This window comes from Marmota monax, unplaced genomic scaffold, assembly GCF_021218885.2.
Source record: "Marmota monax isolate L192 unplaced genomic scaffold, Marmota_monax_Labrador192_F-V1.1 WCK01_AAM20220418_F8-fsc00203, whole genome shotgun sequence".
Taxonomy (NCBI): domain Eukaryota; kingdom Metazoa; phylum Chordata; class Mammalia; order Rodentia; family Sciuridae; genus Marmota; species Marmota monax.
This window is the reverse complement of record NW_026694787.1, coordinates 2,528,964-2,550,685: the sequence shown is the minus strand read 5'-3', so window position 1 is coordinate 2,550,685 and position 21,722 is coordinate 2,528,964. Positions and strand designations below refer to the sequence as shown.

General features: G+C 41.7%; 1 protein-coding gene across 4 annotated transcripts in view; it reads right to left on the bottom strand.

The window, feature by feature from the left end:
* The window catches only part of Phka2 (phosphorylase kinase regulatory subunit alpha 2), a 70,196-nt gene that overhangs the window by 25,090 nt on the left and 23,384 nt on the right, over nt 1-21,722 (bottom strand). For 3 of the 4 annotated variants that reach the window (XM_046425833.2, XM_046425831.2, XM_046425834.2), the window contains 11 exons: nt 21,471-21,518; nt 20,265-20,433; nt 17,341-17,423; nt 14,780-14,860; nt 13,300-13,398; nt 12,953-13,099; nt 10,919-10,972; nt 9,974-10,096; nt 7,428-7,523; nt 3,092-3,199; nt 1,122-1,200 (listed from right to left, as the gene is read on the bottom strand). In XM_046425833.2, coding sequence (XP_046281789.1) covers nt 1,122-1,200; nt 3,092-3,199; nt 7,428-7,523; nt 9,974-10,096; nt 10,919-10,972; nt 12,953-13,099; nt 13,300-13,398; nt 14,780-14,860; nt 17,341-17,423; nt 20,265-20,433; nt 21,471-21,518 — 1,087 coding nt within the window. Of the gene's footprint in view, nt 1-1,121; nt 1,201-3,091; nt 3,200-7,427; nt 7,524-9,973; nt 10,097-10,918; nt 10,973-12,952; nt 13,100-13,299; nt 13,399-14,779; nt 14,861-17,340; nt 17,424-18,622; nt 18,642-20,264; nt 20,434-21,470; nt 21,519-21,722 lie in introns of those variants that run through there. The other variant, XM_058573079.1, reaches the window with a different exon arrangement.

Sequence of the window (21,722 nt, the reverse complement as noted above, 5' to 3'; positions counted from 1 at the left end):
GGTTAAGCACTGGGACCATGGAGTGCAGCTGGACCAGTCCATCTGGAAGTCAGAAATAGATTCATACCCCAGCTGTCATCTATGGGTCCCTGAGTAGGTTAACTTCTAAGTCTTGCCTGTAAGATGGAGATAACCATAATTGTCACAAATTTTACCTGATCAGAATGTTATAACAGTTAGATGTTTCCCACGTTGGGCCTGCACACAGCACTGACTGGAATGACAACCTGCTGCTCATCTTATTGCATCATGGGCATGTGCAGCGAAATGAGCCAGTGGCCACAAAGAGGAATGCTTTTCATTTCTTTAATCACCGCTTTCAATGTATGCATGTGTATGTGCTAATCAACACAGAAGCGAATGCAGGCTTTGTCCTAATCGTACAGTGGGCTATGGTATTAGATGGCATGTGAGTGTTCGTGAGGCAACATGTGATGGAGCTGCCAGAAGGTCCTCTAGAAGAGGAAAGAAGGAGAAGGAATTGCTGTTCTGGGGGCATACCTCAGGTGGAGCCCTGCACTGCCAACTTCCCCCATGGCAATCTCAGTTCTTCTCAAGAACATCTGTGGAGGGGGTGGGAGTCCTAACAGCCTGGAGATGCACAGCAGTGGAGTCAGGTGCAGTCACTCTGTGGCAGCCCAGGCTGGCCTCCTACCTTTCTGGACGAGGAGCTGGCTAGAGAAAAGGGAGGGGAGGTGGAGGTGGTTGGAAGGTGGAGAGAAGTCAGAACTCCACGGAGAGGACCCTTGCTTGGCTTCTGAGATTTTACCAGGCTTAGGCTCTACTTTTCAGATTCACAGTTTTAAAAAATGATGCTAAATGAATCTTATGGGCTTCAATTGCAATCAAGGTTTAGATTCAAGAAAAACTATTGCTTTGTAGAAAGTAAATTTATAGTTGGGAAGAATACTGTCCCTTTTGGGAGTAACTGAGTTACATAAAGTATCTCACAGAACTGCTATACACTAAAAGAGCATGCACACACGCACACACACACCACACACACACACACACACACACACACAGTTTTTTAATTAAATAAGAAACTAGGGAACAATTTAAATGCAAAAAATGACATTGGTTTTACAACTTAGAGATGAATAGTAAACACGCTCACAAACCTTGTACTACAACATCAGGTTTGACTGAAGTAGAAAATCTTCTATTTAAGGGATCAATTTCACCAGTGGCAAGGAATCCCTATGAAGAGAGGAGTGGTGACACAATGAAATATTGATTTAACTAAAATTTCACCTTATACTTAAGTTAGAAAGTGACATATCTCGGGGCTTAAAACACTCAAGATTTTTTCTTTATGTTTTATGAGTCAATGGCTTACTTTCTCTGAAACAAAGTATGCCATTCAAATTGCCACTGACAGATGGACTGTATGTCTGACAGCTGGCTCTGCAGGGCTAATCAAATGCATCTCCATCTTGTGTGAGTGAAAAGTAACTAGTATTTCCTGAGCTCCTCCAAGTGTCAGGTGCTGATGGAGCCCCTATGTGTGCACTATCCCATTTAGGTCTCCTAACAGGTAGGTTCTACCTTCATCATCAATTTACAGGTGGGGAAACTAAGGTAAAGGTACCTGAGGGATATGAAAGAGTGAGTACCTGGCCCAGGGCTGACTATTTGAACCACAAAGGTTTCCCCACCCTTCCAAGTGTGCTCTTTGAATACGCATCACCTTGAACTTTCTAGAAATGTTCCAGAGCCCCCAAAGAGGGAACCAAGGTGTTCTGATAACTCTGTGGAGGAAGTGGACCTAATATGAGCCCAGAGAAAGGCCTTTATGGTGGAGAGGAGGAAGCAGAGGAGCACAGTTATTTTCCATTTCACTGATACAGAAATCTGAGTTGGAAGGTACAGATAAGGAAACCGAAGCCCAGAGAGGTTAAAAGGTCTGCTCCAAATCACAGGGCTGGCTTTTTGAAGTAGATAGATACTTTTTCCCTACTGAAGAAAGAAGTGTGAAACACAGTCCATACTCCCAAGGGCATGGCCATGAAACCAGACACAGCCAGGGAAACATTGCTCCACCTTCAGCAATATAGCTCCTGAGGGTTACTTCCACTGTGCCATCTTTCATTTAGTCTAGAACACACCAGGAACCCAGAAGCATTCTGTCTCACTGCTGCCTCCCCCATCAAAGAGCTGGTGGAACACACAGGGATGGGCCACCCTCAGAGGCTGGCAATCCTTTGCTGTCTTTCCTGGGCTCCTTCTCCCACACCCTTCCTCAAAGGCCCAGAAAGCTCCACTAGAGCCACACTTAGGACTGGGAGGTTTATTTTGAGGCTGTCAAAAGCATGTGCATTTTACAACAGAAGCCTGGGGACAAATAAATGCTCAGCAAGGGGCTGGTGATGCACACCTGTAATCCCAGCAGCTGGGGAGGCTGAGACAGGAGGATCGCAAGTTCAAACTCAGTCTTAGCAATAGTGAAGTGTTAAGCAATTCAGTGAGACCCTGTCTCTAAATAAAATATAAAATAGGGCTGGGGATGTGGCTCAGTGGTTGACTGCCCCTGAGTTCAATCCCTGGTACTCCCCAACCCTAGTCAAAAAAAAGAAGGAATAGGTCAAGAGGCAGGAGACTCTGGGGGAGCGGGTCGCGAGTTGGAGGTTGTCTGAGGGACCACCTGGACCTGCTGCCTCCTCTAGTAGAGAGATCTGGAAGTCCTCCTGTTTCCTGTGCCTGGGGCTGGGGCCAGGGCAGCTTCACTCATCCCATCCCATATCTTCCAGGATCAGATGTGCTAATCCTGGTTGAGAAATGTCCAGCTCCTGCTGACCATCAATTTATATGCATTCTAGCCAGAGACAGGAATGTCAGCAGGAGGAGGGACAGGGAATTTTGGCATGTGGCTGATCTGACCTGGTTAATGTAAATATGAACACACTAGGATAGGAGTCAAGCGTGAGAGCCAACACAGTGCATTTGATTTTAAAGGCAAGAATATGCAAAAGACATGGAGATGCAGAAGACACTGACAATCACGCTGTGCAGACAGTCCCTGTGCTCTTCCAGGATTCCCTACACCTCCATTCAGATGGTTTCCAGCCGGTAAAGTCACCAAGCCCCCTACCTCTGCCAACAGGGAGCTGAGGATGTACAAGGACTGACCCCAGAGATGGGGCAGCTTCCCCAGAGGAACTCTGTCCACCGTGTGAGGATTCTTGTACTCTTCATCCACCTGACAGAGAGAGCAAAACCCAAAATCAGACCACCAGAGGATAAAAGGGCCAGTGACACCTTACACTGGGGAACACACTGAGGATTTACAAAATGGTTCTCATTCTCTAGACCAATTCTGTGCAAGTGCCAGGATGTGGGACCAGGAAGGTAAAAAGACCCTCTCTTTGGGCAGCATGACTATAAGCAGCAGAGATGTCAAATCTAGGCCTGGTCCCAGGCTAGTGCTTTGCCCATAAGCACACTATGGGCAGTAAGTGCAGGAAGCCTGGACTACCTCCTTCATGCACATCTCTGGGCATCAAGAAGTTCCACAACTTGTGCTTCCATATGGCTGTATTACGGGTAAAAGGGTCAAAAACAGCAGCCTTCAGCTGTGGCAGTACCTGGCTGGGTGTCAAGTCTAGTTTCTTCTCTCTTGCCATTGCCAGGGGTGTGCCTATGCAAGAAAATTACCAGAAGGAGGCACTATTTTTTGTGGAAAAACAATTGTGCTGCTAGACCATGAACCCTCCGTCCATCAGGGCTTCAGAAAAGAGAACCCACTGGGAGCTTCTGTCTATCAAAATAAACTCCTGGGCTCTGCTGGACAGTGCTGGCTACCCATTGTGAGTTAGTCTGTGACTTACTCTCTTATAAACTCCATGCTGCCTTTTGAGTTTTTAGTCATTGCAATGTTGGTTGGGGGTAATGTCCTTGACCACTTTCCTCCAGAAAACATAGGTTAATTGAAGGAAATAGGAAATACTTATCCCTCTCCAAAGGGAAGATCATACCATGAGGGGAGTTATTCTCTTCTTGTGGATTAATCAGTGATATTAATATATTCAGTAAAATTTAATTTTTTTTCAGTAGTGGTAAACATTTAAAAAACTAAGTACATAAACTAAATGCAATTAAATGTCAGTAGAAATCAAATCATCAAATAGGATAATAGTGTGGAAGGAGATTCTCTAAAATGTTATCTTATGGTAGTATGCTTAGAGATAAATATTTTCTACTTTCTTTACAGAATCCTGGATGTTTTGTAGTGTGCAGATATTATACAATCAGATATTATGTAAAAGCTATTTGAAAATTTAAGTGATGTTAAGAAAGACTGCAAAAATCTAGAATGAGAAAGCAGATAAGGTGTCTGGGCCACCTTCCCACGGCTACACCTCCCTGCATATGGAGGGTCCCTCCTGCCATCTATTCTGGCCCTTCTGAACTGCTTGCAGGTGCTCAGATGCACCATGCATGTGGCCTCCTGCACTGCCTCTATCTCTGGACCTAGCTCCTCTGGCCCCACTAGCCAAATCTCACAGAGATAGCACTGGTTTGGTAACCACATTGGTACTCCATTCCTTAGGTTGGCACCTGGCATAAGCAGCTGCTCACTACACATTTGCTGGGGACAATTTCATTAGTTCCCAACTGTCCAACAGGGGACCCTTTGGCTGGCACAAGTATGGTGGCTGAGATGAGCAAGGATGAAACCAAGCTGTTTGCCACCCTGGCCCCGGGCTTTTGCTAATTTGCACAAAGCTGCCATATGGGCCTGTGGTGGTCCTGTCTCCAGAAATCCTTCCCAGTGGTCTCTACATATTATTGATGTAACTGAGGAACCTTCCTAGCTGTCATTTGTAAGCAGTCAATACAAAATGTAGTTAAGGTAAAATAGTGTCCAAAATTGATGTTTAGCATACAAGCATAAATGTGCTGAATACAGAAGGATGTTGTAATGACAAGCAGAAACTGAAAGATCAGTGTGGAACTTAGAAGAGACAGAGCTTCAGAGTACTTTTTATGATGTGCATCCAGTGCTGTCCATTAGAAAGTGAAGTGCAGGCCAGGTGTGGTACACACCTGTAATCTCAGTGACTGGGGAAGCTGAGGCAGGAGGATAGCAAGTCTGAGGTCATCCTCAGTAACTTAGCAAGACCCTGTTTCAAAATAAAAATATAAAGGTCTGGGAATATAGCTCAGTAGTTCAATCCTGGGTTCAATCTCTAATATCAAAAAAAAAAAAAAAAAAAAAAGCAAAATGCAGCTTATAACACCTACCATTTACTATGGTCACTGCAATGTGCCTTTTGGTAGAATAGGGACGGTTATTCTCTACCATACAATATGTAAAATTCCCCGAGATGATTTGTTTTCCTTTTCTCTGCTTCCAAGTTTTAAATTACCCATTACTAATTTTATTTTGCCAATGCCTCAGTATATGAAAAGGAGCAACCTGAACAGGGGATAGGAACATGTAGCTGCTGGAAAGTGACCCAGCTCTACCCTCACATCCACAGCACACATAGTAAAATGAATATATTTGCAGGAAATCAAAGTTTTTAACACTCAGAAAACAGTCCTTAGCGAGGTACAGTGGCACATGCCTGTAATCCCAGCAATTGGTGAGGCTGAGGCAGGAAGATTGCAAGTTCAAGATCAGCCTCAGCTGATCTTAGCAAAGCCCTAAGCAACTTAGCAAGACCCAGTCTCAAAATAAAAAATAAAAAGGGTTGGGGATTTGGTTCAGTGGTTAAGTGCCCCTGGCTTCACTCTCTGGTATCAAAAAAATAAAAAATAAATAAAAAATCAAAAGAGTCCTAGCATGCTCCACAGCCTGATCTGTACAGTGAGGGAAAAATATTTCTTGTCTTAAATCTTGCCCTTAACTCTGGAACAAAATTACTCCTGAGAGAGCTTGGATGATATGAGCTGTATATCCATGCCAGGATGAGGGGGGAGCTTCAAGATTCTAGAGTGCTGGGCCATTGGTCCAGACTGGTGGGGTTGAGTGAGACCACTGGAAGAATACAGCCAGTTCAAGGTGCCACCCAGTGAACCAGTAGGGAACCAGCAAGTCAGATGGGCTGTTATCAGTGTAAAAGAACTAAATGCACCTAGTAGAACATTCTACTTCTTACAGAAACTCAACTCCTTTCTTTTATTTTCTTCTTGTTTTAATTGGTTCATTTATCTAACATTTACTAGTTCCTTCTAGATTAAATAAGACCCAAAGTAATACACAGTGGTACTTTTCTGCTTTAAGGATCAAGTCTCAGATTCCTTTAAAATGTATTTTCTAGCAAAAGTAAAGGAAAGTCCACTATACCAGTGTTTTTAGAAACCCAGTGAGAGCAACCATTATGTAGATATTTTTATTAGGTGAAAATATATCACTCATTAGGAGGCAATGTGGGATTGTGGGGAGGCCCTGAATGTGGCGTCTGGTCCCAGGGCAGAACCCAGTGCTGTCTGAGCTTTGACATGTTCCAAAACCTCTCTGAACTGAGGCAGATTATTTCCAAGGTCACTGCAAGTCCCCTGGCCATATGTATGGCCTGATTCAACCACAGAACACCTAAATCCAAGCTGATTCAGGATAGGCTTCTGCTGGATCCCTGTGGATCTTGGGGAGAGCCAGCTCTCTGAAGGCCTTTTATCCTACAAATGCAATAAGGAAACTTTAAAGCACTAGGAGCATGGCAGGGACAAACAGTCTTGAATGGAGAGTTCTTTTCTTATAAACATGAGATGCTTACAGGGAAATTCTCCCACCAAGCCATACAGAGGTCTAACAGACCCAACTTAGGAAACTGGATAAAATCATCATCTTCAGTCATCTCCTTGGAACTGGACAGTTTCTCTCTTCCTGATGTACACTGGCTTCTGACAATTACTCAAACTCTAGCTTAGGAACCCCTTGACTCAAAGGAGGAAAGTCTCAATTATCCCCCTAAAATATGTTTCTTCTTCTATGGCAATGTATAAGAACATGGTGCACAACAGTGTTTTGTGCTCTGTAACATTCCTTCTACCTGGGGTCCAGGGAGGGCAGGTACGTTCTGAAGGTCTTTAACTGCCACCTCCGTAGGACACTCATGGTCAAGCATGTTCCACATGTTTTCCCTAAAGCCATATTCCTTGTGATGATGGTAACACTACCTAAGGCTTCAGAAACCACTTCTCCTGGGTTGGGGTTGTGGCTCAGTGGTAGAGTGCTTTCCTAGCATGCATGAGGCACTGGGTTTGATCCCCAGCACCACATAAAAATACTAAATAAACAAAATAAAGTATTGTGTCCTTCTACAACTAAAAAAATATTGTTTAAAAAAAGAAAAGAAACCACTTCTGCAGGAAAAAATGCCCATCAGGCCTGGAAGTGGGATGAAGAATACCAAAAGGATAAGCACCAACCAGTTTAGTTCTAGATGAACAGTGCAAAAGGCTTTGTGCCACATGGTTACCTTGTCAGGTGGGACGGCATAGAGTTCCGGCACCAAGTGGATCCCGTCCTTGCCTCTGATTAATATTTCCTCCAGGGCCTCTCGGTACTCTTGGACCTGGAAAACAGCCCCCTTACCCTCAGCATGAAAAAGGTCAGGTGATTAATGCTGCATTAGCAGCACAACTTAGAAAAACAGTTCTCTTGGCAATAAAAAGATTAGAAGTCGGACATAGGGTAAAGAAATATACAAACATGTCTGCTCCAGGAGCTCCAGAGGGACTCCTGCTAACTGCTCATTCCTCCCTTGCGTGTGTCTAAACTCAGCCCCACCTGTCAAGCTTGTGGGGAAAGGGACAGAATAGCCCATCATGAACTAGCTGTTTCTTCCTCAGAATTCCCACAGTTCTCATATCTGTCTTTAACTCATTGTTTAAATATTTTACTCTTCTCACATATTTAAATTTAGTGCTAGGAAGGAGGGTGCACGCCTGTAATCCCAGCAACTTGGGAGGCTAAGACAGGAGAATTACAAGTTCAAGGCCGGCCTCAGTAATTTAGTGGGACCCTGTCTCCAAATAAAAAATAGAAAGGGCTAGGGATGTAGCTTAGTGGTAGAGCACTCCTGGGTTTAATCCCAAGCACCACAAAGAAAAAAGAAAAACAGAACCAGCCACCTGGATATTTAATATTTTTTCTTTGGAGAGCCCAGTCAAATACCTCCCAGATCTAGTTTTCTTTTCTTTTCATTTTATATTTATGAATGGGAAAGCATGATCATGATTGCATCATTTTACAAATGTCAACAAGACATTTGTATAGGTGTATAGGGTGGTAGACTCTGTTGAGGCTTACAAAACAAAATATCAAGTAGTCATTTTTGTTTTCTCTCCCTGCCTCCCATAATTGTTAAGTCTGTTCACAGTTGAAATTCAAAGTCAATCATTTTGAGATCTTTCAACACTCAGATAAAAAGAAGACATAAGACTCAAGACAATCACTAATGTGCAAGAGTAAGAATCAACAATGAGAGAATAACATTTCAAGCTTACTGCTTTGAATTCCTGACCAGGGGAGCTTTCAAAACCTAAAATGTATCTGAGATTGCTCATCTCCTCTTCCTCCAAACCCAACAGGCTGAGAAGATAACAAAGTATCGGAGTCAGTAGGGCTTCGAGTAAGCTTCAAGAGTACAAATCTGCTCTGTTTAACAAAGTATGCTCAAGGCTCAGCACAGTGCCTGGTGCCAAGTAGAAACCAAAGAAATATGTCTTGAACAAATGAGTGCTGCATTAACCAGTATTTACTTAGCATTTACTAAGTACTAGGCTCAGGGAACATATCAGTGAGTTGGATAGAGACTGCCTCTACCAGGGTCCTTTGATAGAGAAGTGGGAGATTAAATCCAGTGTGACCCATGCTGCTGTAGGTGCTGTGAGGTGTGGAAAAGGGGTGCCCAACCCAGCTTTTAGGGTAAAAGAAGGCTTTCTGAAAAGCCCACAATGAACTGTGTGAAGGAGTGGGTCAGTTGCAGGTAGAAAGAATGTCCTAGGTCTTTGAGAAGAGTAGCAAGTGAGTCTGGCCTGCTGCAAGGACTGAGAAGGATTTCAGTGTACTGGTTACAAACTCAAGGAAGGTAGTAAGCAGAAAGGAGTCAGGATACAGTGGTGGAAACCAGACCAGAGCAAATGAGACCCAACAAAACTCATAAAGATCTTGGACTTCATTCCAAAAGCAATCATAAAGCCATCCAAAGCTTTTAAGCAAGGCAGCAGCATAATCTAATTTGTCTTTTAATGAGATCACTCTGGCTTGGGTATAGAGAATAAAAACAACAGGGAGTAAGGCTGGAGATTGGGAGACCAGTTAGGCTGGTACATTAAATAAGAGCTAATGACAGCAAAACTCGAGTTAAACTAGAGGAAATGAAAGCAAAACCACTGGCTCATCTGGAAAGAACAGGAATAACAAAACCAGTCTGGGATAGACAGAAACCATGCCTCCTGGTACCCATGCCTCTGTCTAGTGCCCTCTTCCTTTTGTATGGGATGGCCATTTAGCTGACAGAATGTGATGAGAATAACACTCAAACAGTTCCAGACCTAAGGAAAGCTTGGCAGCCTATGCTTTTGTGTTCTGTGGGGAAGGCAACCATCAATGTAAAAAGCCTAATGGCCTAGGGACTTCAATGCTGTGAGAAGTTAAAGCTAGCCATGTGAAGGAGAACCAAGCACCCCCTCAACAGTCCAGCTGAGCTCCTAGCATCACTTGACAACCAGGATTAACTCATGAGTGAGGAAGATCCTGTAGGCCCATGGAAACATCCTAGCTGACATCAGGAGAAGCAGAGACAATCTGTCCCTAATGGGCCCTGCCCAAATTGCAGAATCATGAGCAAATAAATAAGAGTTGTTGTTTTGATTCACTAAGTGTTGGGAGTTTGTTAAACAGCAACAGGTAACTCAAAGAATGACTTAAATTCTTACATAACCTATGTTCTACTAATAATTAGCATAACAGTAAGGTGAAAAAGCATTATTATCAGCACAACACCTGCTATATTCTTACCTGAACAGCATCACCATTGAAGATTCCATCTATGATGAAATAAGTCCAGAACACAGGCCACTCACACTCAATGTTTTCAAAGAGCTTGAGTTCAGCAGGGTCATAATGCAATCGGTTTGGGTCCTGGAATCAAATACATAAAACTTTTTTTTCCTTTGGTATGAGGGTTTGAACCCAGGGTGCTTTACCACTGAGCTACAGCCTCACTCCTTTAAAATAATTTTTTAAAAATTCTGAGACAAGGTCTTGCTAAGTTGCTGAAGCTGGCCTTGAACTGTGCTTCTCCTATCTCAGCCTCCCAAGATGCTGAGATTACAGGCATGTGTCACTATGCCCAGCCACATACGTAAAGTTTCTTAAAGGTGATATCAGATTACATACACATTACCATCATGTCTCACTGGGTTTTCCTTGCTTGTCTGATTCAGTGTGGCTTTCAGGAAGGCATGATTAGGAGCCTCCTATAATGAGGAGATGCTATTTTGGACAGTTTTCCATGATAAAATTTCAGAAAGTAAATCAGAAATATACACAAGACTCCTTGGTAGTCTATTTCACTAAAGCATCCTATCTAACAAATAAATAGCAATTTCCCTATTGCAATGCTTGGCAGACAACCTGTTTTATTTATTTATTTATTCATTATATTACTCACTGTGACAAAGAAACCCAAGGAGGAGGCCATGGATGGTCTTTAAAAAAAAAACTGTGTGAGCCACAGAACTGTTTGTCCTTGTCTATAAGCTGGCTTTAAACTATCAGCTTGCTGTCCTCTTGATGATCTTACTATTCTATTGCCTAACTCCAGGCTTGCTGACTCCAAAATTAATACTTCCCTTTCCAATATTCCAACGTATAATTATAATCAATAGAGGGAGAACAACACACTGGCAAGTTAGATATGAAGCAGTTAAAGGACTGTAAGAAACAATATTTAAATACAACCTCTCTTGGGGTCTTATAACCATCTCGAAGGAAGCGACAGCATCCATAACGCCCCTAGTAAGGTAAAGAAATAAAATACGTTTGATGAAATCACAAGAATTTCTTTGCCTTTTTTTATTTTAATTCAAGTCAGCCCTTCATCCTCTCATCCATGAATCTTTTAGTAACAAAATAGGCCCCAAGTGCTCTTTGCTATTAGTATAAAGGCTTATTCTTTAAGTAGTAAGCAAAGTACTTGGAAAGAAATGCTGAAATGCTCCACTGGAGTATTGGGGCTGTGAGAATAATTACTAAAAGTTCAGTGACTGAGCATTCTTTCATTGTGATTACTGTGTCACACAAAGATGCAAAGGGACTCTAGCTATTTGGAGAAGCCACCAAGGCAGATAACTTGGACTGGCTAGCTCCTGCTTGAAAGATTGGGAAGCCGTAATGACACTCCTCAGACTCCTTGCCGTTTGCTCTGCCATCACATGTGGTCACAAGATTTGGCAGAGAGGGAGGGAGGGGTTGCTGTGCTTAGGAGTGTGGCTGTTGGTTTTCCTGCTGCAAGACTCTAGCTTCCCAGGTGCCAAGAAAGGAGGGTAAGTGCAGCATTCTTCATCTAACCCCCTAATCCCTGGATGGCAACTTTGGGTGTCCATTTTCCAGTTTCTTCAGTGTGTAAGACCTCTCTGCAGCAGACCTGCTCTAGCATTGCTCCTGGAGGCCTGGAGCAGTGCCCCCATGTGGTCCTGGGAGTTGTCCCAGGGGGCTCAGCCCACAACCCACTCCTCTAATAGGCACTTCATTTCCTGCATTAGCTCCCTTCCTACTCCAAATACTTTAAGAGATTCCTTTGTTTCTACTGAACCTGACCACTACAGCCATTTTGTTTTGGCAATAGGATTGGAGACCCTTTAACACCTTCATTTCCATTTTTCTCTGAATCTAAGTGGAATAATCAACATGTAGATTTCAACTTAGGAAACCTATATTCTTTGGTAATTTTACTGATAATTTCAGTTGGGTGGAGTACTTAATAACAGTTTTAATTTAGAGTAATATGTCATAGTTATTGCATTTCTCTGCAAAACAGGATATTTTTTAACCTGAATTTAACTCTGAGATCACCAAGTCTCCTGATATTGTGAGTCAACAACATCAGGAGAGGTGCTTTTTTTTTTTTCCCTAGTAGTGATTCTAGAGCTTTTGAGAGATTCTCAAAGGAGACTGTCTATGATGTCTAAAGGGTTAAGTAGCCCTGCCTTAGAAGTATGGTGGTGGTAGGAATAGGAATTCAAAAATGCCTGATTGAGCTCAATTCACAATAGCTAAGCTATGGAATCAACTTAGGTGCCCTTCAACAGATGAATGGATAAAGAAAATATGATACACACACACACACACACACACACACACGATGGAATATTACTCAGCTATAAAGAAGAATGAAATTATGGCATTTGCGGGTAAATGGATGGAACTGGAGATTCCCATGCTAAGAGAAATAAGCCAATCCCCCAAAACCAAAGGCCAAATGTTCTCTCTGATATGCGGATGCTAAAGAGAGGGGAGGGAAGAAAAGGAGTTGTTTGAATTAGACAAAGGGGAATGAAGGGGACGGAGCAGGGTGAGAACAAGAAAGACAGTAGAATGAATAAGACATAACTTTCCTATGTTCATATATGAACATATGACCAGTATAACTCCACATCATGTCCAACCCAAGAATGGGAAGTTGTTATACTCCTTGTATGTATGATATGTCAAAATACACTCTACTGTCATGTATAACTAAAAAGAACAAATAAGATAAATAAAGGCAAAAGTGCCTGCCTGAGTAAAAGTTCTGCTACTTATGAAGAGAACTAAGGCACTTCATCGCTCTGAGACTTTGTTTACTCACCTATAGACTCAGCTTTGGATAAAACATGAGTCCACTTAAATAAAACAAGCCATTAACCTCACAAATGAGCTACTCCTACTTCATGTCATCATGTGAAAGTGGCATTTAATACAGGGTGGAAGAGCACTAGTGTAACCAATGCTTACCTGGAGCTTGGAAATAATTTCATTTTTGGTCACATTCACAAGGTTCATATCTTCCACTGCAAAGGCTGGGAAAGAAATAATGGAAAGAAGTCCAGCATCAATCTCTTTAGATGTCGATGCTCTTGGCAGCATGGAGAATAGAATAGACTAAATGAAAAAACAAAAAGGTGGTTTAACCTGGAGAAGCACTAATAGACACAGTATCTAGAGACCACAACCTTAGATTTAAGGCAACATTCAAATGAGTTTGTCAATTAGAAAGGTGGAGAATCTAAATAAGAGCTCAGGTCTTCTCCTCCATGATTCTCCTTCCCTACTTTCTAGAATTCAGGAGACTGAGCTGTTACCTGGCAGTGCTCAACCTCATCAGGCAGGACATGGATTACTGACTTTCGTCCTCCATGGGCTCCAAAAAGGTCCAGTTCATCAATTGCCTCAAGTGCTGCCTACAAATACAGGCATGAATTACTTTTTTTCTAATGTACACACATTCCAATATCTGACAGTCCTTTTTCACAAGCAATCTAGCATCATATTTTCCCAAAGGCCATGAAACACATTTTTAAAATCCAGTTAAGGAGTCCTCTGGTCATGTTCTATACTCATTTTCAGTGGCTCAAAGATTTCCAATATGTTGCTGCTCATTCCAAGAACAAGAAAGAGAAAATAGGAAAACTTTTCCTAAAATGAAATTAGCATTCTACCATAAACTGAAATTTTAACAAATTCATATCATCACACACACGTGCGTATTTGGGGGGCTAGATTAATGATTGGCTTCTCTTTCACCTATTTTAGCAGTGAACTTCTACCATTAGCACATTTGGTACTTCAGAAAGTTAATTCTTTTTTTTATTGATTTTTTTAAAAAAATAAATGACAGCGGAATGCATTACAATTCTTATTACACATACACAGCACAATTTTTCATATCTCTGGTTGTATATAAAGTATGTTGACACTAATTCGTGTCTTCATACATATACTTTGGATAATGATGTCCATCACATTCCACCATCCTTGTTAATACCCTGCCCCCTCCCTTTCCCTCCCACCCCTTAGCATGGGAAGAATAGACAAACTCTAGAAAGTTAATTCTTTTAGGAATAAGTGTGTTTTCTGTCAGTTTACCTAAATATACTTAACAGAGCACATTTATTGTTACTTTAAAAAAATTCTGGCTCAAGCCTTCACTCTGTCCAAAAAATCTACTTTGGTCTTAAAAAACAGCAAGGGAAGGAGGCATGTTAAAATGTCTACAGCAAGAGATGAAAACTGGTGGCCTACAGACATAATCTACCCAACAGGTGAGCTTCGTTTGGTTTCAAGAGTATTTTATAAATGAGTTTGAATTAGAATATTGGAATACTTTTAGGGAAAGTTTCCAGTATCCCCAATACTCCCCTCTCCTCCCAATGTTTTTCTATATGGTCAGTTTCACTTGTTATTATTGTCTGATCTTGTGGATTTGAATTTGTGAGCTCAACTTACAAAGTGCTCATATTCTTCAACCTTCACTATTAAGACTGGACATCATGCCTGCAGCTTCTTAAAACAGGATCAAGAGCTTTGACCCATTGGTGATCACGACAGACAAAAAAGATGAGGCCCACTTATTTTTTGGACACATGCAGATTTCAGCACAGGAAACCTACTTTCTTGACCTATAATTTCAATTGGCTGGGGTACATGTGCCACTTGAATTTCACATACTTAAGGTGGACTTTTAAAAAATGTGCTAATCAGATTAAATTCAAACTCCTAATGAAGAATCCAAGCAAAGCAACGAAAACACCCAGAAGAAGGAACAAACAAGAGGACTGTCACCTTGGCCATTCCCACAGAGCTTGCATTCAATTCTGGAATGCCTTGATTAGTCTTATCACCACGCTCCCACATTCCATAATCCTGGGAGAGAAAAAGATAGTTATCAGAGGGGGTGAAAGAGGTATATGAGACATGTTATGGAAAATGATTCCCTTATGTCACTGCAGGAACAATGAAACATAAGTATGTCTTCTCAAAGGCTCCTAACTTCATGGCTTTATATACTCATACCCTGGTCCTCCTCAATTTCAGTTCATGTGACCTCTATGCAGGATTTTAGAAGAAAATACTCAAGTGGAACAAAAGTGGATACCAAAGCACTCTCAAATTTCTTATTTCTAAAAGGGATTAATTTTTATATAAAAAAACTCTTGATTTGTAGAGAACAAAATATTTTATTTACCTTAAAATCAAACTGCTGCTCTTCTATTTAGTGAATGCCTTTGAACTTATATTGAATTGTAAGATGGAATAAAGAAACTCTGATGCATGGGTTATAATTAGTTGAAGCCAACAAACCCATTTAAAATAATTTAAGAATTATTTTTAGCATTACCACTTGGGCAAAAACCTCAGTGACTGGAGCCAAGGTCAAAAGTGAGGCACAGTTCACTGAACATACATGGTGTTTAAAAACCAATTAATGTGAATTGGCTCAGAATACTCTGTCACACAGAGGACTCCATACACATGTACCTAACTTCAGTGATGAATACTTGCATTAAAAACCTAAGTACTGGATGCTGTTTTGAAACAGCATCTATTTTTTTTTTTTAGAGAGAGAGAATTTTTCTAATATTTATTTTTTAGTTTTCGGTGGACACAACATCTTTGTTTGTATGTGGTGCTGAGGATAGAACCCAGTGCCCTGCGCATGCCAGGCGAGCGCACTACCGCTTCAGCCACATCCCCAGCCCCAGTACATACACTATTGAAAGATTATAATCCAACAAGAATAAGATCAATACCAAAATGTCAGTATTTTTCAATCTCCAAAGAGGATCATTTGTAAAATGTGAGCACTAAAACTTGGATACACTAAAGCAACTTTAGATCCTTCCCTGCAAATAGGCCTTTTAGCTGGGCCTGGGCATCTTTCCTTCACTATTCTTCTTGTCTGGGCCTTCCTTTGCTCAAACCCATCTTTACTTCAACCCCACAGCCATGTGCTCATCCTCAAAAAATTCTTGGGTCCATCCAGCCCTCTACTTCAGAGTCTAAAATGACAAATGGTATCTTCCTTAGTGGATATCATCCATCTCTCTCTCTGCATGGCCATATTCTACTTGATCTGGCCTCTGCCCACTTTATGCCCATTCGTTGACCTTATTTTCCAGTGTCAATTTTCACCCTAAGTCTGTTCCTTTACTCTGCACTCTCTTCCTGAAGCACCCTGACCTCCCCTCCCAACTCATCCTGTTCCTACCTCTGTGTTATTGACTGCTCATGCTATTCCTACACTCAAAACACCATTTTTCCTCTCTTCTGGGTAACTAAACCCTACTTATCACCTAAGGTCCAACTAAAGGCCTACCTTTCCAAGGCTTCTCAAGTTTCTTTAGACCAAGGTTCATCGACTCTGCTACTTATGACATTTTGACCAGATAATTGTTTCATGGGGCTATTCTGAGCATTGTAGGATGTTTAGCAGCATCCCTGGACTCCTCTAACCACTAGATGCCAGTGGTACCCTCTTCTCCAGGTATGACTACCAAAAAATGTCCTCAGACACTGTTCAATGTACCCTATGAGAGGAAGATTGCTCCTTAATGAGAATCGCTGCTTTTGACCTAGGGTTAGTGAACTATAGTCCTTGGATCAAATCTTGCCACCTGTTTTTGCCAAGTTTATTTTGGAAACAGCCATGCTTATTTGTGTACATATGCCTGTGCTTCTTTCACGCTACAAAGGCAGAGCTGAGTAGCCACAACAGAGGCTGTAGGGCCTGACAAAGTCGAAAATATTTACTCTCCTATCTTTTGCAGAAAAAGTATGCTGACCATTCCTTAAGCCATAGTGACATTTTAAAAAACCAACCTGCCTTTCCTAACTGCTGCAACTGCTCTGCATAGTTCAGTTGTCGTCTAGAAGTGCATCAGGCTCCAACTTCAAAGCCAGACAGAAGCCCAGAGGAAGTGGACTTTATACCTGTTTATGCCCCAGCTTAGGTCCCTCTGCCTGTGGACTGGCTAAGGTGATCCCCATGGCACCCCAGATCCTACCAAGGTGCCAATGCTGCCACTTCTACAGCCTGACTCAGGCTGGCCTGTACATATATACCCCCTGGGACATTTTAGGGTCTTATTTAAGATAAGCATAATAATTCAGACAACAAGTGTGGGGTGTTCCAAAAAAAAAAAAAAAAAAAAAGAAGCCCACAACTGGATCTCAGGACAAAAATGTGCATTTACATGTGGAAGTGACACAATCTCACAGCTCTAGTCTTGCTAATCTTTTGTGTAGCCCCAAATACCCTGTCTCTCAAAGAATTCTATGATTTTTTTTTTCCTTTCTGACATCCAGCACACCTGAAAAAGGTAGCTAACAGTGTTGATACTTACAGCGACTTTATATGCAGCTTCTATGTAGAAAACAAGATTCTGTATGAAGGCCACCTCATCAAGGGTGAAAATAATACGTAAGCCTAGTAAAGAGAAACAATAACGTTATGATACTAAGAATTTAACCCGGAGGTGCTTTACCATTGAGCTACATTCCCAGCCCTTTTATTTTTTATTTTGAGACAGGGTCTCTCTTGCTAAGTTGCTTAGGCACTTTCTAGGTTACTGAGACTGGCCTTGAACTTGTGATCCTCCTGCCTCAGCCTCCCTAGTTGCTGGGATTACAGGTATATACCACAATGTCTGGCTGAAGTTATGTTGTGAAGAGAGCTGCTAGTTACAAATTACAAATATCATGCTAGGAAACAAATCCTTTTACCCTCATTTTCATTTTTCTTACTATGGCATCAAAAATTAAGTCTGAGGCAAGTCATAAAAAAATCATAGAATTCTTTGAGAGACAGGGTGTTTGGGGCTAAGCAAAAGGGTTAGCAAGACTAGAGCTGTGAGATTGTGTCACTTCCACATAATCTCAGAAAGAGGAAGGAAGGAAGAGAGGCAGGGAGGGGTGGGAAGAGGATCGAAAAGAAAGAAAGAAGGGAGGAAATAATGGCTCCATCTGTGTGTGTGTGTGTGTGTGTGTGTGTGTACTGGGTAGAAAGAGTTGAAAGAGAAGGTATGGGCCCTCTGGCACTAATTGGATTTGTTCAGAAAAGGTTGCAACAAAGCAAGGATTGGAGCCCAGAACAACCAGGGCACTGTACTTATCCTTGAGTGAGCCAAAGGAAAGGGTGAGTACTTTTCCCCAGTGGCAGATAGGGCAAGTAGAGTCCCCAGAGGCCCTTCCTCCTCTGGGAAACCCAGCTCTCAGGACCTGCTGGGGCAGCTGCCTTACTCACTGTAATAGGCAGTGACCAAGAAAACTGTTTTTTGTTTAGCCCTTGAAATGTAATCGATTATAGCAAATACACATATTTTTAAAGTTTGAATTCTGAAAGCAGGTATGAATACTATAAGATGTGTGCTCTTATATCAATGAGAAAATTTAACTAGCAAGCTAAACAACCAGTGACTGAAAATGAAATGGCAATATATATATACATCGCCTTTGAATGATATCTTCAGAAGGAATAGAGATGAAATTAAAGTTGATATTGCAACATTAGTTATAACAGCAAAACAAATAAAGGAATAATTTAATTATAGTATACCCATTAATAAAGTTACTAAAATAATGTTTGTGAAGAGCTTGTAAGATTATGGGGGAGGGCTAGGGGTGTACCTCAGTGGTAGAGCGCTTGCCTACAATGCATGAGGCACTGGGTTCGATCCTCAGCACTAGGTTCGATCCTCAGCACCACATAAAAACAAATACATAAAATAAAGGTATTGTGTCCATCTACAACTAAAAAAAAAAAAAGTAAAAACAAAAGATTATGGGGGAAATGCCATTATTTCCTCCCTTCTTTCTTTCTTTCCTATCCTCTTCCCACCCCTCCCTCTCTTCCTTCCTTCCTTTTTCTGCTTTATAACTGGGGTATTGAACTATCTTTTTATGTAATAAAATGACTATGTATATAATATAACACTTATTATATAAAAATGCATAGAAAAAAGATGTGGAGGAGACATATCTAAATGAAAAGTGGCAGTGTAATTTTTTTTTCTTTGTATTTTGCCACATTTTCTGAAATATTTATAGTGAAAACTCATATTAACTCATATTGACTTTCATTAACTTCCATAACAAAAAATTACTTTTTATCAGCGTGTGCTTTATTGACAAAGCTATAAAAATATTGCTTGCTGATTTATGGGACTTTTTTTCAAGTTTCACACTTGCAGTCTGAGGCCTCAGGCATGTCAGTTCAGTGGACTGGTGATGAGAACTCTGAGACAGAGTCAGTCCAACTTGGGAAGCATCCTTAGTGGACGCTCCTATGGGAGAAAGGTATGTGAAAAACAGCTGCAGCCTGGAGCTTGAAGACCTGGCATCTCACCTGTCATAGAAGCCAGTGGCTCTGGCTCACCAGGAACAATGTATACCACTGACAAGTTGCAGGCCTCCTCACAGCATAGGTGCTATGGGCTTCTCAGCTCACTCTGGGGACCCCATAGAGTGGAGGGAATGGTGTTGTTCAAATATAACTTAGATAAAGGAGGATGTATCTTAGAAAAGGGTGACCAGATAGTGAGAGGGAAAGCTGAAGGCACGAGGTGCTAATCCTGGAAAAAAAAAAAGTCTAAGAGCAGGCATGAGATTGTCTGCAGGTATTTGAACTGCTCTAGGTTGCTCCAAGAACTAGGAGAGTGACAGGATGGAAGCTGAGGGTTCCACAGCAACAAGCTAACAGAGTTGGTTCAACAGCCTTCATCCTGCAAGTGCCTGGGTAGAGGTAGACTGTCCTATCTGCAGGTCACAGACAAGGTCCCCACACTACCTGTCCTATCACAGACACAACTGCATGTGTTATCAGAGAACATGCTTTTCCTTTGCATAAACTGCTCATTTAAAATACTGATTGCTATGGATTAAATGTGTCCCCTCCACAATTCAGTGTTGCTGATCTGCTGGTATTGAGGTTGGGCCTATAGGTGATTAGGCCATGAGGGCTTCTCTTTCATGAATGGGATTCGACTCTTAAAAAAGAAGCTTTACACAACATTCAGTTCTCTTGTCCTCCTGTCTTCTGCCATGAGAGGACAGCATTCCTCCCCTTCAGAGGATGCAGCTCTCACCAGACAATTGAACCTGTCAGTGCCTTGATCTTGAACTTCCCAGACCCCAGAACTGTGAGAAAATTTCTGTATTTTAAACTTCTGAGTCTCAGGTATTCTTTGTAGTAGCAAAACAGATTGACATTGCCCCCTCCATTTCTGGATTGTCACTTTCTAAATAATGGGCTTAAATGGCCCTGACTCACCTGACGCAGTCATCTGGGACAGGAACAGGAGGAAGAGGGAAGTGGCATCCACCTGGAGGTGGCCCCACTGGTCATCACCCACCACGGTACTGCAGGTGGAGGTATTGTACTTGGCGTGCAAACTGTCTTTGGTACTCTGAGTGTGTTTGAACTTCTCCACTTTGTCCACCTAAGAGAGAAGGCAAGCTGGCTCCACATAGCTACACAGGTTCATGGCTGGCATAGGTCACCCAAGGCCAATCAACTGGAGCTAAACTTCTTATCTGCTACATCTGGAAGCCAGAGGGATGGGAGGCAGCTGCTAGTGTGCAATAAACATAGGGCTGTGCTGTGGATTCTTCCAGCCCATTCACGGGAAACTTTCCAGCCCAAGGGGTTTTAACAATTTCTGCAGAGATCAGGGTCATGCCAAAGCGTTCCTTGTCTATAGAAACCCAGCTGTGACATATAGTAGGTACTCAAGGAGGCAGCGAAGGAAGAGGACCTGTTTAAATTTCAACTTCTCCTTTCCTAATGTTGGAAGAAAAAGAGCAAGTATGTCTTTGAACATGCTGACTGAGGATTGGGGACTGGATGGCATTTATCTTTGAATTTGTGTAGATTCTAGTATAATGTTCTGTATAAAGTACATGTTCAACCAATTGTTTTATTTACCCCTCACTGAAACTACCAGAAAATAGTAATGGTAAGTTTTAAAAACTCAAACACTTCATCTCAAATGAAAACATACCCTTTACAAACTTGATAGAGCACATAGCTTTCTAGTAGTAGCTTTTTAAAATTTTTTTCTCCTGCACTGGGGATTGAACCCAGTGTACCACTGAGCCACATCCTTAGACCTTTTTATTTTGAGACAGGGTATTGCTAAATTGCTGAGGTTGACCTTGAACTTGTGATCCTCCTGCTTCAGCCTCCTGAGTAACTGGGAATACAAGCATGCATCACTATGCCCAGCTTACAAATGGCTTTTAAAAAAATATATTTTCTTAATTTTTTGAAAGAAATGTTTTCCTTTTACACATGTAATTATTCAAAAGAGATTCTCAGAAACAGTGTTCTGTGAGACCATGGCAAAATATTTTAAATTTCTCTCCCTCTTGAGAAGAAAAGTTCAAAACACACCAAGTAAGTTAATTGTCACAATTAAAATGACACAAAATGCCCACTCAGATGCTCTTCGAGCACACATCTGCACATTCCACCTACCTGTCTCATCATGCACTGGAGTAGACCTCGCATTAGCTTCACCACGTTCTGCGGAAATAAAAGTGGTGTCAGTAACCAGGCTTGGCTTCCTCGCTCACAGAAAACCACCTCTGGGCCTTCCAGTGGCTGGTAAGCTAGTGCTGCCTGGCAACTTCCCTGAAAGGGCATATACATATATGAGTATTTCAAGTGGTCTGCCATTTCTCTATCGCAAAGAAAGAAAAATTCTGACGAAGTGATCTTTCTCAAATA